A 16,554-nucleotide genomic window follows, 5' to 3' on the forward strand; every position below is an offset into this window, starting at 1 on the left:
GATCTGCAACCCTATAGGTGGAACAACAATATGAACTAATCAGTACCCCAGAGCTCATGTCTCTAGCTGCATATACAGCAGAAGATGGCCTATTCAGCCATCGTTGGGAAGAGAGGCCCCTTGGTCTTGCAAACTTTATATGACCCAGCACAGGGGAAGGCCAGGGCCAAGAAGTGGGAGTGAGTGGGCAGGGGAGCAGGTGGGAGGGAGGGTATAGGGGTCATTCAGGATAGCATTTGAAATGTAAATGAAGAAAATATCTAATAAAATAATAATAACAAAAAGAAAAACAAAAGAAAAACCCAGGGAATATGGAATTTTGAATGACCTAAATTTGTTTCCTGGCCATGGTCTTATTCCCTTTAAAAGGAGAGCTGTGGTTGTTGAGTTGACAATTACCATGCCACAATGTGAAAATGATCCATTTTTCATCAGAGGAATCACCTGCACCATGGCATAGGGAGGGCCCCACTGAGTCCAGACCATTTGGTATTACTGCAGATGAACCAGTCTGCCTCTATCTTATGCTTAAAAGCCACCTTATAGTAAAGACAAACTTATTTTCCTGTTTATGACTACACCTCAGTCTGTAACCTTAGCTACAAATAGTTCTGTACTGTCTGTTCCAGAATGGCAATCACGTCTTTGTTTCATAAAATTGTTTATAACCATTTTGCAAGCCTACTTTTGTTTCAAAGGGTTACATGAGCACCTGTGCCTACCTTGATATGACTGCCTGTTGTCATAACTACCTCGTGGTGCCCACCTTGCACCATATCTTTGTTTCTGGAGGCACCAACTTGTTACATTTACGGTCTGTTCCTGTAACCCTGCCTGGTTTGCCTGCCAAATCCTCCCATTTGTAAGGCCCCTACCCCTGAGCTGTAAAAGCCTTGTCTTTCTTACATTCAATGCTGACCTCTCAAGCTCTACCTTAGCAGGACGCAGCCCATGTACACAATTTTTTTTTTTAAAGCTTGCTTTAATTACTTGCTTGCTTTAATTAATTTGGCCACAATGATTTGGGTTGGTGTCTTTCTCCTCCCATTAACAGTTTGAGTGCTACTAACATCAAAGACAGATATTCCTTAACCCCATCCATATTCTGCCCCTGGATGTATGTAGTAATACATGGCTTTACTGAGGGGTAGCTTCATAAAACCTGATTCCCCAAGCCGGGTGTGATGGCGCACGCCTTTAAACCCAACACTTGGGAGGCAGAGGCAGGCGGATTTCTGAGTTCAAGGCCAGCCTGGTCTACAAAGTGAGTTCCAGGACAGCCAGGGCTACACAGAGAAACCCTGTCTCGAAAAAACCAACCAACCAACCAACCAACCAAACAAACAAACAAACCTGATTCCCCCTTGGAACAGGAGGGCTGGCAGATATAAGATATTCTAGATGCAATCATATCTCTCAATCTAACTATTGGACTCTTAGAAAAATGGACCCTAAGGATATGTAAGTTTCTCTGGGGAGAGGGAAGGGTCAGAGAGGGAGCTTGTCTCCTGGAAAGAGATTTCACACAGTTCTAACAACTTACAGGATGAGACTGAAACCCAGATAATGACGCCTCAATGGGGAAGCATAGCTGCACCTTGATCATGACTGTTGTGATGTACATATATCATGATTGTACTGCTGTGCATATATCGTGACTCTTCTGGTGTGCATATATCATGACTGTTCTGGTGTGCATATATCATGACTGCTGTGAGGTGCATATATCATGACTGCTGTGAGGTGCATATATCATGACTGTTGTGAGGTGCATATATCATGACTGTTCTGGTGTGCATATATTGTGACTGTTCTGGTGTGCATATATCATGACTGTTCTGGTGTGCACATATCATGACTATTGTGATGTACATACATCATGACTGTCGTGATGTGCATATATCATGACTGCTGTGATGTACATATATCATGACTGTTCTGGCGTGCATATATCATGACTGTTCTGGTGTGCATATATCATGACTGTTCTGGTGTGCATATACCATGGCTGTTCTGGTGTGCATATATCGTGACTGTTCTGGTGTGCATATACCATGGCTGTTCTGGGGTGCATATATCATGACTGTTGTAAGGTGCATATATCATGACTGCTGTGAGGTGCATATATCCCAGTCCCTCTATTTAAACTTTGACCTTTGGGATCTTAAAGATGAATATGAAGGATTTGCTCATCTTTTTGGTCTCCTCTCTCCAGCTCCCCAATGTGACCTGAATTCATAAATCTTTTTCTGCTTTCCACTTTTAATTTGTTGCTTTTAACTGACTTGTTGTGGAAGGGTGGCCAGACCTGACTTGGCACAAGCAGTGACCTCCTAGTTACCTGCTAGAAAGCAGCCTGGGACACAATAAAGACAAACAGCACACACACACACACACACACACACACACACACAATCTCACACACACACACTATCCCCTCAGCTAATTAAAGAGGGAGAGAGACCTTGAGTCTACATGACTCCATTTTTTGTGCTACTAAGTCTTCCACACAGCTTAAGGAAATGGAGAGACTTTTTTACTAAGTTGGGAACACCTACTTTTGTGCAGTTGTCTGTCTTTGATAATTGGTTTTGTATATTTTTGTTGTCTTCATATGTTGCTGTGTCAAAAAAAATTGCAATAAATTGTGTACACTTTACTTTTTTAAAATTCAAATTTTTTATGTGCTAAATTTTTTGGGGGGAATGCCCAACTGAAGTGCATGTTCAGATTAAATTGAAATGTTGTAATCGGACATTAAGGCCTAATAAATATGCACTATTTTATAAATGTAAGTATTCTAAACATCTTACATCCTGTTAAAATGACATCTGTGGGAATGTTGAATGTCTCATAAACCTTTATCGATATATACATAGATTTTGATAAAGATTTCCTTCCAAAACAAATTCTAAATATATAATTTTTATCCCATTCATATAATGAGTAACATAAAATTCATATGATTTCTTCAAAATATTTTCAAAGAACTGTTAAATGTAAGTTTTTTATTACAGCTAGACTATATACAAATTAATAAATACGTATCTTTATAAATACATGTCTATTGGGGCTGGTGAGATGGCTCAACGGGTGAGAGCACTGACTGTTCTTCCAAAGGTCCTGAGTTCAAATCCCAGCAACCACATGGTGGCTCACAACCATCCATAGTAAGATCTGACACCCTCTTCTGGTGTGTCTAAAGACAGCTACAGTGTACTTCCATAAAATAATAAGTAAAAAATAAAGAAGAAACCAAAACGAAACCAAAAAATAGCAACAACAAAAAAATCCTCTTTAAAAATAAATAAATAGGGCTGGAGAGATGGCTCAGCAGTTAAAAGCACTGACTACTCTTCCGAAGGTCCTGAGTTCAAATCCCAGCAACCACATGGTGGCTCACAACCATCCATAATGAGATCTGACACCCTCTTCTGGAGTATCTGAAGACAGCTACAGTGTACTTACATATAATAAATAAATAAATCTTTATTTAAAAATCCATTTTAAATAAATAAATAAATAAATACATGTCTTCTAAAGATCTCTATGCTGTTCCTTTTTTTAATAAGGGTTATAGAAAATATAATCCCAGCAAACAGTAATGCTTAAAAATATTGCTTTATTAAAATATATCTTATGTATGATTACTTATATAGATCATCTGTCTACAAATGGTTATGGTTTGTTTATTTTTATATAATATACTCAATGCCAAATTGGCTTCTAAATAAGTGTTCACATAAACTAGAGTTGTTAACTTGGTTGAGCTTTATTTTGGCTCATAGTCAAACTAAAATTTTTAGAAACAGAATAATGACAAAAGACAAAAAGTATATTTAATCGATGTGATCACATAGATAAAACAAATAGAGATGGCAAATTGCCCTAAATCTTTCTTTAGGACAATTAACACAAGTTTTTAAATGTATGAAACTTAAATCTGGCTGGAGAGAAGCCCCGGGAGTTTTTTTGTTTTCTTTTTAAAGATTTGTTTATTTTATATATATGAGTACACTGTAGCTGTCTTCAGACACACACCAGATGAGTACATCGAACCCCATTACAGATGGTTGTGAGCTGCCATGTGGTTGCTGGGAATTGAATTCAGGACCTCTGGAAGAGCAGTCAGTGCTCTTAACTGCTGAGCCATCTCTCCAGCGCGCCCTGGGAGTTAAGAGCACTGCCTGCTTTACCATGGGACCGGGGTTCAACTCCCAGTACCCACAACTGGTTCACAACATGGGTTACAATGGTCTCTATCTCCAGTCCCAGGAGATCTGATGCCCTCTTCTGGCCTCTGTGGGTACTGCATGCACATGGAGCATAGACATGCATGCATGCAAAGCATCCTGACACATAAAAATAATAAATAAACAAATTTTCAAAATCTGCTTTGAAGGACAAGACTACATAAACAATTCTGGTAGGATGTTCTCTCCTTGATCCATATCCCAATTCTGGTTCTACTACATGGTTCCTATCGCTTGAAAATACAAATTAACTTAGATGATTTCCTACTGCAGGGTACAGTTTTTCTGGGAGACAATTGCCTTCCCTGGAGATACTAAACTCTTATTTATTCTCAAGATTAAGAGAATGCTTATGTCTATGCCTTTAGATATGTTGTTTCTACATGAGTATATGTTGTACACACACACACATACACACACACACACACACACACACACACACACACACTTTAAGAATTTTAAGGATATTTTTGACCATACTGCCTCTTTAAAAAATGCATAAACAAACAAGCTTCTCAAGATCCTTACTGTAGCCAAACCTACATAAGAAAACAACTAAAAAAAATTATTGTTATTTTTAAAACCTACTTTAAGGGTTACACAGACATCCTGGAGTTTACAGATCACCTTAGTATATTACATTATAACGATAGACTTAAGAATTATGCTTCTATGATTTTTAGTGAAGAAAATAGCATTAAGTTATAAATGCCAAACTTTATCCTGCCTTGGACCTCTTAGCCTACATTTGATGCCTCATACACACAAATAAAAAGTAAATGCTTTTTCTAACAACAACCAAAACACTATTTCTATCTATGTGTTAAAATAACTTGAATTTTTAACAAGTAATTAAATTTGGTTAAGAAAACAGTGAATATGCTTTACCTATGTTTATAACTGATATGTCTAGGATATCTTATTTTCTGTTTTTTTTAGACATAACCTCCTGAGCTTTCATTTAAAATTACCTCACAAAAGAAAAAAAGAAAAGAAAAAAAAAAGAAAAAAAAAGAAAATTACCTCACTAAAATTGTTTTCTAAATTTTGTAGTAGTAGTAATAATAATAATAACAATTATAATAATAATAAAGTATGTTGTATAAGGTTGTTTTAAAAATTAATATAGCTGTAATTAAATATAAGTTAAAAACAATATAAAAGATTTTTTAAAAGTTTTTAAATTAATTCAGTACCCTGAGATAAAATTAATGCTTGATTTTCTACAATATTCTTTCAAGGTTTGATTTGTTCTTAGTATTGTTTTACTCCACAGACATTTAAAATCTGTGATTTAATATGTTTTCTCACTGGACACAGCCTTTGCTTTTGAATCATTGCTTTGTGTGTGTGTGTGTGTGTGTGTGTCTGTGTGTGTGTCTGTGTGTGTGTATAATCTGCTTAAGAGAGTTATGCCTATTTAGAATATTTCTAACTTACAAAGTGATTATGAAATGTGTTTTGATAGACAAATATTTAAGTTAATTTATAAAATGTTGAAAGCCAGGCAACAAAAGGCTTTCTCAGAGGCACTGCTGAAAGGACAAGGGAGCCTGGTTCTGTGTCTAGGGCTGGAGCCAGAGCCTCAAAGGAGTGAGGGTTCCTTCCCGGGAACTGACTTTTCTTCCTGAGAACCTGGCGTTGTCAGTCTCGAGGCTGCTGTGTGTGTGCTGGGTCTGTGATGCCCTTGAGATATCTGTGTTCTCCTTGTGCAATACTGCTTGATTAGCTTCCTGCTGACTTTGTCCCATTGTATGATGTATTGCACGATTAGCTTTCTGCTGACTCTGTCTTATTTTTCTCCAACAAATTGTATGTAAGATTATGTACTTCTCAATAAACCTTCTTGGCATAAGACACAGCTTATGCAAGATCACCTGACACCAGCTTTCCTGTCTTCTTTATCTCCCAATCTTCTGGTCCTTCCCATTAGGACTCTGTCATTGAGAAATGACAGTGGGTCCAGGTCAATAAAATTTGATCTAGCAGATAAACAAATAATGCATAATATTGTAAAAAAAAAAGTTAACTTTAATCATTAAAAATCAAAATCAGTTACAGAGTCTCCAAGTAAACAAAACCCCAAATGATTCTATCAACTGAAAGAAAAGTAGACATCACATCAAAGCCTCCACTCTGACTGAAAGACCAGGACTATACCCAGGAACGTCTAACTCACCCCTAGGAGACAGGGAGGGTTCGCACATCATCTGAGAGTACACTAATGAGGACCTCAAGATGCTGTACAATACCTACTTCCAATGCCACCAGCGAATGAGTATTCCAAGTTATTAAACATTTCTCTCACATTTTATGTTTCTTATTCATTATGTAATTAGATGTTATAAATTGCTTATGAAATACATTATTCTATGTGGTAGATTTCTAACTGATAAAATAATACTAATTTTCGTTTCAATGAATTTAAAATATTGTGTTCTTTCAATTGATCATCCTTTTTGTTGTGACTATATGCTTACCCTAAACACTACCTTATTTAAAATTAATATCTGAAAGAGTCAAGTATTTTCATTGTTTTTATAAATGCATATATATTATAAATATGTAAATATATTTTCTCATTGTTCAGTATAATTTGGACAAAACAAAAACATTTAGTTTTTAAATTAAATTTTCACTCCATTTACTCTAGCTAGAAATGTCCAAAAATTTGGGTTAACTCTTCTTATCCGAATTATACAGAGGACATCATTTCCTAATAACAACAACATTCATGATGGTTTACCTTAAGCATTGGTGTTTATTAATTTAATTAATATCCAAAATGTCCTTTAGCACAAATAGCTAGGATTAAAAATTCATTAAACAATTTTTTACTAATAAAAAAGGAAACAATATTACAGTGACTTATTTGAAAGCTTCACTTCTAAAAATTTAAATATAAGTAAGATGATTCATAGAGTATAAATAACTATAAATACAGGGGGAGCTACAAAGTCAGTCTCATTAAAATATGTAAATTTTGGTTATTTTAGAAATGTGTTTTTCATATATTACCTTTACCCCATTAAGTCAAATTGTGTTCTTGATTAACTTTAGATTTGTCATCCTAGGTCACATGTAAGTGTTAAGTCAGACACAGTGTTAAAAATATTCATATCCAGATCATGATGGATAATAGGCTTGATATGATCCAGAAGTTTCTGCCTTTACTAGCTCATCCTCTGTCCTAAAGACTGCTGTCCTGCCCACTCCTCAGCCTCACTTATATAAGATCCTATGAATAAGCCGCCTAGCTCCGAGGGACCTAACAATATTTAATAAGTAATATGTTACCTACACATGTACAAAATGTGATGCTTGGTCAGAAAGGGGGCTGTGAACAAAAATTCCTGAAAAGAAGCCGTGTCTGCAGAGGTTTACTGACTGTTTAGCTCTTCAGTCTGTAGGGAGGTTTGAATGTTGCCGTTCCAGAGGCCAGTTTTCTTATCATAGCCCTTGCCCACTTCTATGTCAGAACTAGCTAGAATCAATTAACTTAGCGGACTGTAAATTTCCACCCAACCCTAAAGCTACTGATGTCATCAGATGATACATTGAGCCTATTGAAAGCTTCTTTCCAATCTTGCTGCACCCGCCTCTCTGATGTACCTATCAGTGTATTTTAAACTTGCCTTGATTTATGATGTTCTTTGTTCTGTGAAGTCATATAGAAATAAAATAAAAACAAAACTTTCATAAAACTGCTACTGTGTTGGAACATGGAATTTAGGGCCTATGTTCCTATGTTCCTGGGCCATGGTCACTCAAAACAGTTTAGTCCAAAATAAACTATCTCTGGTTTCCTTAAAAACAAAAAAGTTTAAAGTAAAATGCTACCTAAGCCACAGGTTCACAGTTTTAATCAGTAAAATGTACACAATGAACACATATTTACCAAAAACATCCCAGCTCTGGGTGCTACTGGGTGAGAAGCTGGATCTACAGAAAAGCACACAGTTCTTTGGTGGGTTAGTAATAAGCAGTCTTACTTCATGGCAAGTGGAGTTTAAGGAACCAGTGTACTTTGGGGCTGAATGACTGGAAGGTTCACACTCTGAGATAAAAGTAGAGAAGTAAGGAGTGAGAGGGAGGGAAGACAGCAAACAAAATAAAACATAGGCAAGTGAGAGGCAGGCAGGCAAGGAGGAAGTCATGGATTCAAGGACAGGAAAAAAAAAATCGCCATTCGGTGAAGCCAAGACACTGCAGTACAGGGCATGACACGTGACAGCAGCCAAGGAGTCAGGAAAGGCTGTCCCCAGGAAGCCAGGCACATGAGGGAGATGGGTCAGACAAACACGGACATGTGAGAAGACTGACCCACCTCATCTGCGTGTGAAACATGGATTTCACTGCCTCATGACTGAAAGACAAAATAGACACCCATGAGGAAGTCAATACCACTGCAGCCTGAAGAGGGCACAGCATGCTGGGCTCACGCACTCAGGGCACTGACAGTCACGGCCAACCTCACCCCTTCTAGCTGGCCTCCCTGCCAGGATGCTGCCCGGAACAGTGAGAGCACACTGGAACGGGGTTGCAAGATGGAGTCCCAGAGGGATTCACTGCTGAACAACTGACCTCCTTCCCAGGCCGTCAGTGTCCACTTAGCGTACAACAGTGAGATTGTTGTAAGACAACGTAACTGAGAAGAGAGTGCTGAGAAATGTAGGGAAGAACTTTACTGTCCCAGTGGCAAGTGTGAGGCATAAATAAGCACAACCTTTCTGGACGACTCTCTCGGGGAGAGCTCTGAATTGCATATGTAGAGTACTTATTGTGGTTAAAATGGGGCCGCTGATACCATGTCCAGGCTGATTTCCAGTGTTGCAGGCAGACAGGCAGTGACTGTAATGACCTCCTCTCTTGTGCAAAAGCAAACAGATCCACGGAACACATGACCACTCACAATTAGTAGATACAAAGAAGCTACAGCAGACACCAAAGATGCCCTGAAGCACGGGTCCTAGGTTCATTAATTATTACACAGTCAGAATAGGGGCCTGGGGTCACCAGTACTTACAGAAGGGCCATCTGGAAATTGCGCATGGCTAAATGTGATTAACTCAGCCAACCAGGCTAAACCTGGGTAACACATCCTCTAAGATTCCATGAGGTCTAGGTCAATTGTCCTTAGAAGCTTAGACACAGGAGTATAACATGCTAGAAAATATTATTCTCAGAGTCCAAAATAAGCTTTCCCAATCTTTGTCATCTCTCTCAACTGCTTTAGGTGCTGGGGTCAGGAACAGAAAGGCTATGTGGCTACTTCAACCTGGTTCTCAGCTGAGGCCCAGAAACCACTGTCTCTGGCTTCAAGGAAGGTTTAAGGAGAAAGCTGGTAGGAGGTGGTTCCACGTTGGCTTTCATCTGTCATGAGAGACCATCTTTCCTAGTAAAGCCAATGCACATTGTTCAGGCTTCATCCTCCAGATCTCCCAGCCTGAGCCACACCATCAGGCCCCAAGCTGTTTATCGATCCTAATCATTTTGTGCCCCACTCCCAAGATCCAAGTGTCTGCCCACGTGTCTTTGATCTGTGCCTTTCTGGGGGCAAAGGGCTGAACCCCGAGAACTGCGTCACCTGGGTTCCTCTGCTCTTTGGCCTCTGGGTGAGGTTGGCCAACTGGAAGAGAACGAGGTTGAAGTTGTTAGCCCGTATTTCCAGCAGTGTCTAACTTCTGTGCAGGTGCAGTTGTATGGCACAGCTCAGTGGAAGGAGCCTTACCGTGGCTCAGATGGCCGGCCATTGGCTGCAGCAAGCGCTTTCTCTGCTTGGCCTGTTAAGTCTAGGAACAATTTGTGTGCTCAGCCCTGGACACCTCAGCAGTCCTTGCCTGATCCTTCCCAAACCCTGCCTACACGCCTGAAAATTGTCCTTTCATTAAATTCTGTCTGACTCTACTCCTTTGAATGCTTTCTATTTTCTTATAGACCCTTAGCTAGCACAGGCTACTGCCAAGCACTTGTTTTGGCTATAGGCAAATAATCCCAGAGGTCAAGTTTTAGAGCAGTAGTTAATGATTTATCTAATACACTAGGCAGACCTAGAGATTCAGAAACGGACAAGGTAGAATTCTTCAGCATCCTCCTCAGTTCCTGCCTCTCCTCGGTCTGGAGTGAGACTCTGTGTTGCTGAACATTGGCAGTGTGTGGAAGTCCACGTTTACAAGTTTGACTTTGGTTGAAATCAAGTGGAAGAGTGCCCAATCCCCATTGCACAAGTTCCGAGAAAGGGGCACTCACTTGCCATTGTTGAATATGACAGTGCAGTTTGGCCAGCAGTCATGGTTTACCAGGCCCAGGTTGGGGAAGATGCCCACGCCCACTGCCTGTAGCCCTCTCTGGTCACTGAGAGTGAAACCGTTGCAGTTGATCTACCCAGAGGACAAGAGAAAAGATTCAGTCAACAGGCACAGATCCAGTACAGAATATCACTCTAGATGTTGAAGAAGTTTGAAAATTAGAGGGCCTCATGAGTCTGGAAAAGGGACAGGTAGGGAGGCGGGGCAGGATGTTAACAAAGATAGGAGGGAACTATAGGGGTGGAAAGAGAATCAGAATATATTATATGCAAATATAATAACAAATAGCAAAAAAATGATCAATCTTTTAAAAGAGAGATTTTCATCCTGAAGACTTGCTTTCTGTGTGACTCCAAGTGGCCCATGAGATGTGTGCCATGGAGGGAGTCCCGTGTTTAGCAAAACCCTACCACTTTAAAACTCTCGGTAGTTCCAGTCTAATAAGACCAAAGACAGGAATGCTGGCTGCTAATGCCATATCTGCATCTCAGGAGTTGTTTTAAGAATCTGTCTTGGTTTATCTCTCCATATTCTAGTGTGCATGTGTGGTCTGTGTGTGCATGCGTGCGTGCGTGCGTGCGTGTGTGTGTGTGTGTGTGTGTGTGTGTACACAAATCAAATAAGAGCAAATATTCTTGATCTAGGAGAGGTGGCACACACTTGTGTCCCAAGCACTCAGGAGGTAGATATAGTAGGTTTGGGAATTCAAAGACGAATAAGTAGAAAAATGAAGAGAGAAAGTATGGTAGGATAAACCAGCATCATTTTAAGTTTCTGTCCTTTCCAGACTTTCAGCCTTCTCTCCTGAATCTCTTCCAACTGCTTCTGGAAGCTTCTTAGCTAGACAATACCCAGAGTCACCATGGCCTCTCTACTATGAGAAATCATATTGGAAGATTCTGGTTTATCTTACTGGGCTCATTTAGGAGCCTGACTCTGGGTTCAGACCAGAAGGGCGGGCGGTAAGCATTCCTGTTACACCTGGGAAGCAAGGGGACACTCTTCCTGTTTCCGGCTGCCTGGGCTAGAGGCCATTGTCATGGAAACAGGAAACATCATCCAGGGAAGCTGGGGCTCCCTTCCATCTGAAAAACTCCATGTTCCCAAAGGGAAAGAAGGGAAGGAGGGAGGACGGACACGGAGGACAGAGCAGGGATGCTGGAGGGGATGAAAAGCCATACCACACCAAAGATGTGTGAGATATACTGCATGCTGAACTGCTGGCTCTGTGGTGGCCAGTACTGCAAGAACGTGTCCACATCTACTCGGAGTTCCTTCTGCTCCTCCTCCCCAAAGTGCTCCACGTGATTCTGCAAGTCATCCACAGACACCAGGCAGCCCTCTGTGAGCCCTGTGCCCTCTCTCTCCACCCGCCACATGATGCGGGCGGCCAGCCTGGGAGGAGAGGGGAGGACAGCATTAGGGAGGTCTAGACATACTTGTCATTCATTCATTCATTCATTCATTAGGAGATGAATTCATTGTGGGTCTTGAAAACTATGACTCCAGTAGGAGGACAGGGAGCCTGGTAAGGCTGATGGTGCCTCAGTCTGCAGATTCCTAATGTCCCCAGGAGATGAGGACTCTGTTCTTGACTGTCATACCCCCGTAAGCCCTGCAAATACTTTCTATTATCACTGTCCTCATGCACTTCTCTTCCGAGTCAGCCTGGCTTCCTACAGGCCTGCCCACACCCCAGCACCAACACCTTCTTCCAAGAGAGCCACTAACATTCAGTTATTACTCCGCATCTGCCTGTTCAGGGGCATCCTATGACTGCTCGCAAGTCCTCAGCCTCCTAGCAACGGCCCCATGTGGAAGTGGGCATCCTCCACACACACACACATGCCTGGGCTTCAAGGGGGACCACTGTAAAGGGAGCTCCGTGACTTAGAAAATCTCCCCTTGGAACTGGAGGTAGAGACACCCAGTGTCCTCTCAGGCCTAAAGGAGTGAGCAGAATAAAGGACCCGAGGCATTCGCACTCAACCTGGCATCCTGAGACCCGAGAACGCTGGCACCTCTGCCATCCCATTTGGAAATCCCAAGTCCCGTCGTGGGCACCAGCTCTAACCTGATGTTCTCGTTGGGCACCTTCCCGTATCTCTTGATGGCAGCGCACTCGTTCTTGTGGTTCAGCCAAGCATCCTTCTGGCACGTGCGGTCGCAGTAATGGGCGAACTTGCACTGCCCGCAGCGATGGAGCTTCTCCTGCCTCTTGAAGCAGGTGTGGCACACGAAGTTAATGAGGCTGAAATGCAGACAGGGGAAAAAAATGAAGACAGCAAATGAGAGATGGCTCAGCGGTTTATATTGGTTATACCGGTATAAAAGATGTACCCTAAGTATAGAGTCATCTGAAAGTCTGAGAGCCTGACTTAGTTTGGGAAGGAAGAGGAACAAGCGTCCACGTCTGGCTCAGAAACACACTTCTAAGTCAGGAAGGAAGAGGAATGAGCCAGGAAAGGATCTGAAAAGGGCAGTGGTGAGATATAGGCACAGTCATGCCGGCTGTCAGTTATTACTCCACATCTGCCTGTTCAGGGGCATCCTATGACTGCTCTGATAGATTACTTCCAAATGGATATTCTAGAACACTCTTAATAGAGTCTCCTCGTGTTTTTACTCATATATGTATATTCTGTATTTCTTTTTTTGTTTGTTTGTTTTTTTGTTTTTCAAGACAGGGTTTCTCTGTGTAGTCCTGGAACTCACTTTGTAGACCAGGCTGGCCTTGAACTCAGAAATCCACCTGCCTCTGCCTCCCAAGTGCTGGGATTAAAGGCGTGCGCCACCACCGCCCGGCTATATTCTGTATTTCATGAATTAAATTTGTACCTACTTTTTGTACTAAACAAAAATATTGGGCTGGTGAGATGGCTCAGCAGGTAAGAGCACCCGTCTGCTCTTCCAAAGGTCCTGAGTTCAAATCCCAGCAACCACATGGTGGCTCACAACCATCTGTAACGAGATCTGGCGCCGTCTTCTGGAGTGTCTGAAGACAGCTACAGTGTACTTACATATAATAAATAAATAAATCTAAAAAAAAATATTATAAAACATAATTCCCATTGGTGTCTATGCCTCAAATGTTAAATACTGAGAGTTGTGGGTGTAACTCAATACTATTTTTTTCAATAAGATTTAATGGTTGGCGAGATGCTCAGCTGGTGAAGGCACTTGCTACTAAGCCTGATGATTTGAGTTCGATCCCTTGATCCCTAATGGTAAAAGGAGAGAATCCACTCTTGCTGCCTGACCCCTGACCTCCACATCTGGCATGTGAGACCTTGTCAAAAGCAAAAACCAAACCAAACCCTGGAAACCAGAGGTGTTTTACAGCCCCATCCTTCATTGTTACAATGTCTGCTCATGTCTTATCTATTTAAAATACTAGAGATTGAAGTATCATAGGATTGGTATTATGCTCTGTGACCAGAACCAGCTTGAACAGTTCAGAAACTTCAGAAATGACACATGTAGCTGAGGCCACACTGTGTGTCAAACTAACTTCCGGGGTGGGGGCCGGACAAATTTCTAGGATAAGTAATATGTCATGGTCATCATGTGAAGTTCAGTTGATAACAATTACTTGAGACGTGCCTACACTGGTCAGGAGGCAGGATATACTATTGTTGGATTGTTTAGAATCAGTGGCACGTGGTGATTTTAAAAAGGTTGACCAGCAGAGGCCCGCCCACCACCACACATCACCCTTGGGTGGACACCAATGTGATGAACAACTGTGTGGTGGAGAGGTGAGGGAGAGGAGAAGCTAAAGAAAGATAGGACTGGAGCTTTGATGGACAAAGCTGATGAGGGACAGCCTGATGTGAGGGACAGCCTGCACTGCCATTTGAAGCCATGGTGGTGTTCAAGCTGCCACAAGGGCTGTTTCTGGGTCATGACCCTGCTGCAGCAGAGTTTGTGTCTATGTCCACAGGCCACATTATCGCCATAGGTCATATGGATGTCTATATCTGTCCTGCCACATTAATGTCCAAGGGCTGAGCCCCTCACTTGGGCAAGGCTGGAGAGCTGGCCTCAGTGGCTTGGGCTCAGGAGAGCTGGCAGGCTGACCAACTCAGCTACCACCCAGGTCCAGATCCAGGGCTCTGAGTTGCCCAACATTTACCCCATCTCTGAACTGCTGGAGTGTGTGAAGTGGCCATTCCTGCAGAGCCAAAGCTGCAGGATTTCCATAACACAAGGCAACAATAGGACATTCAAGAGGAAAACTGGTGAGAATCCAGTATTAATAATGTAGCAAGCCGGGCCTGGTGGCGCAGGCCTTTAATCCCAGCACTCGGGAGGCAGAGGCAGGCGGATTTCTGAGTTCGAGGCCAGCCTGGTCTACAGAGTGAGTTCCAGGATAGCCAGAGCTATACAGAGAAACCCTGTCTTGAAAAACCAAAAAAATAAAAATAAAAAAAAAAATAATGTAGCAGAAGCCAGAGACCTCGAACCAGACTCATTGTAACAAACATTTGCTAGAAAAGCTGTTTGGGCAAAAGGGTATACTGTGTGACACACTGTGACACACTGCAGCTTTCACAGTAAGATTTTTTTGTTGTTGTTTTGCTTTGTTTTGTTTTAGGTGGAGTTGCAAGGGCAGAGGGCAAACATGGAGGGATTGGGAGATAAGGGGGATTGGGTACATGATGTGAAATTTACAAAGAATCAATAAAAAGTTTAAATTTAAAAGAAAAGATTTATTTATTTAATATACAGTGTTCTGTATGCATATATGCCTGCACACCAGAAGAGGGCACCAGATCCCATTATAAATGGTTATGAGCCACCATGTGGTTGCTGAGAATTGAACTCGAGACCTCTAGAAGAGCAACCCTTAATCTCTGAGTCATCTCTCCAGCCCTAAGAATTTTTTTTTTTAATTTAAAATGGTTGACTTTTAGTTAGTTTTATTATTTTTGTTACTTGTTGTTTTGTTTCGCTTTTTAAGAGATTATGTGTTTGTGTGCCTCTGTGGAGCTATGTGCACTAGAATTCAGATGCCTTGCATGACATCAGATCAGTTGGAATAGACGTTGCAAGCATATGATATGGGTGCTAGAAACTGAACTTGGGTCCTCAGCAAAAGTAGTACAGATTCTTAACTGCTGAGCCGTCTTTCCACCATGTTTTGTTTTTTGATAGGGTCTCATATAGCCCAGGCTAGCCCCCAACTCACTGTATAGGTAACTTTAGACTTCTGATCATCCTGTTTCAGCTGCGAAGTGCTTTTTACTTCTGTGCTAAAGTCCCTTTGTTGCCTGTACCAAGGATGAACCAGATGTCCTGCCTTGCCCCGCCCCGCCCTGCCCTGCCCTGCCCTGCCCTGCACTTCTCTGGTCCACACAACCTGTGGCTGACTGGGACAAGGTTTCCCAGACTGACAAAGAAGGAAGGAATGTGCCTTAACTGGCACTTGCCTTGGTGCCTATGAACTGACTTAATACTCTTTGAATAGAGCACAGTTACAAAACGATCTGCTTGCCGTGAACTGTAACCATGTTATATTTCTAGAAATAAGTTCCAGCTGTGTGGCCCAATGTCTTCAGAGTCACTTTGACCAGAAGAAAGCTGTGAGCATATCCTTGAGGTTCCTACAGTAAAATCTTCATCTATGGCTGGGTAGCAAGGAAACATCTATAATCACTTGCTAAGCCTTCAGTCAAAATCCCTCCCAGTTCAAGAATATCTCCACGTTGTGCTGGTTAGTTTTAACTGCCAACCTGACTCAACATAGAGCCACCTGAGTCTCGGTGAGGAGTTGACTAGATCAGGTTGGCCTGCAGGCACATCTGTGGAGGACACCTTGATTATTAATCGATGTAAGGAGACCTAACCATTGGAGGTCATACTGTTCCTTAGGCAGTGGGGTCCTGAACAGTATACAAGAGAAGGCAGCTATCTGGAAGCAGGGGTGTGTTTACTCTCTCTCTCTCTCTCTCTCTCTCTCTCTCTCTCTCTCTCTCTCTCTCTCTCTCTCT

The 16,554-nt window shown here is 41.8% G+C and overlaps 1 protein-coding gene across 2 annotated transcripts in view; it reads right to left on the bottom strand.

Moving 5' to 3' along the window:
* Smyd1 (SET and MYND domain containing 1) overlaps nucleotides 1-16,554 on the bottom strand; it is a 52,286-nt gene that overhangs the window by 19,486 nt on the left and 16,246 nt on the right. The window contains exons 2-5 of one of the 2 annotated variants that reach the window (XM_021190572.2): nucleotides 12,636-12,812; nucleotides 11,743-11,956; nucleotides 10,503-10,633; nucleotides 8,581-8,619 (exon numbers count right to left, since the gene is read on the bottom strand). In XM_021190572.2, coding sequence (XP_021046231.1) covers nucleotides 8,581-8,619; nucleotides 10,503-10,633; nucleotides 11,743-11,956; nucleotides 12,636-12,812 — 561 coding nt within the window. The remainder of the gene's footprint in view (nucleotides 1-8,580; nucleotides 8,620-10,502; nucleotides 10,634-11,742; nucleotides 11,957-12,635; nucleotides 12,813-16,554) is intronic. The other variant, XM_021190573.2, reaches the window with a different exon arrangement.

This window comes from Mus pahari, chromosome 2 (genome assembly GCF_900095145.1).
Source record: "Mus pahari chromosome 2, PAHARI_EIJ_v1.1, whole genome shotgun sequence".
Classification (NCBI taxonomy): Eukaryota; Metazoa; Chordata; class Mammalia; order Rodentia; family Muridae; genus Mus; species Mus pahari.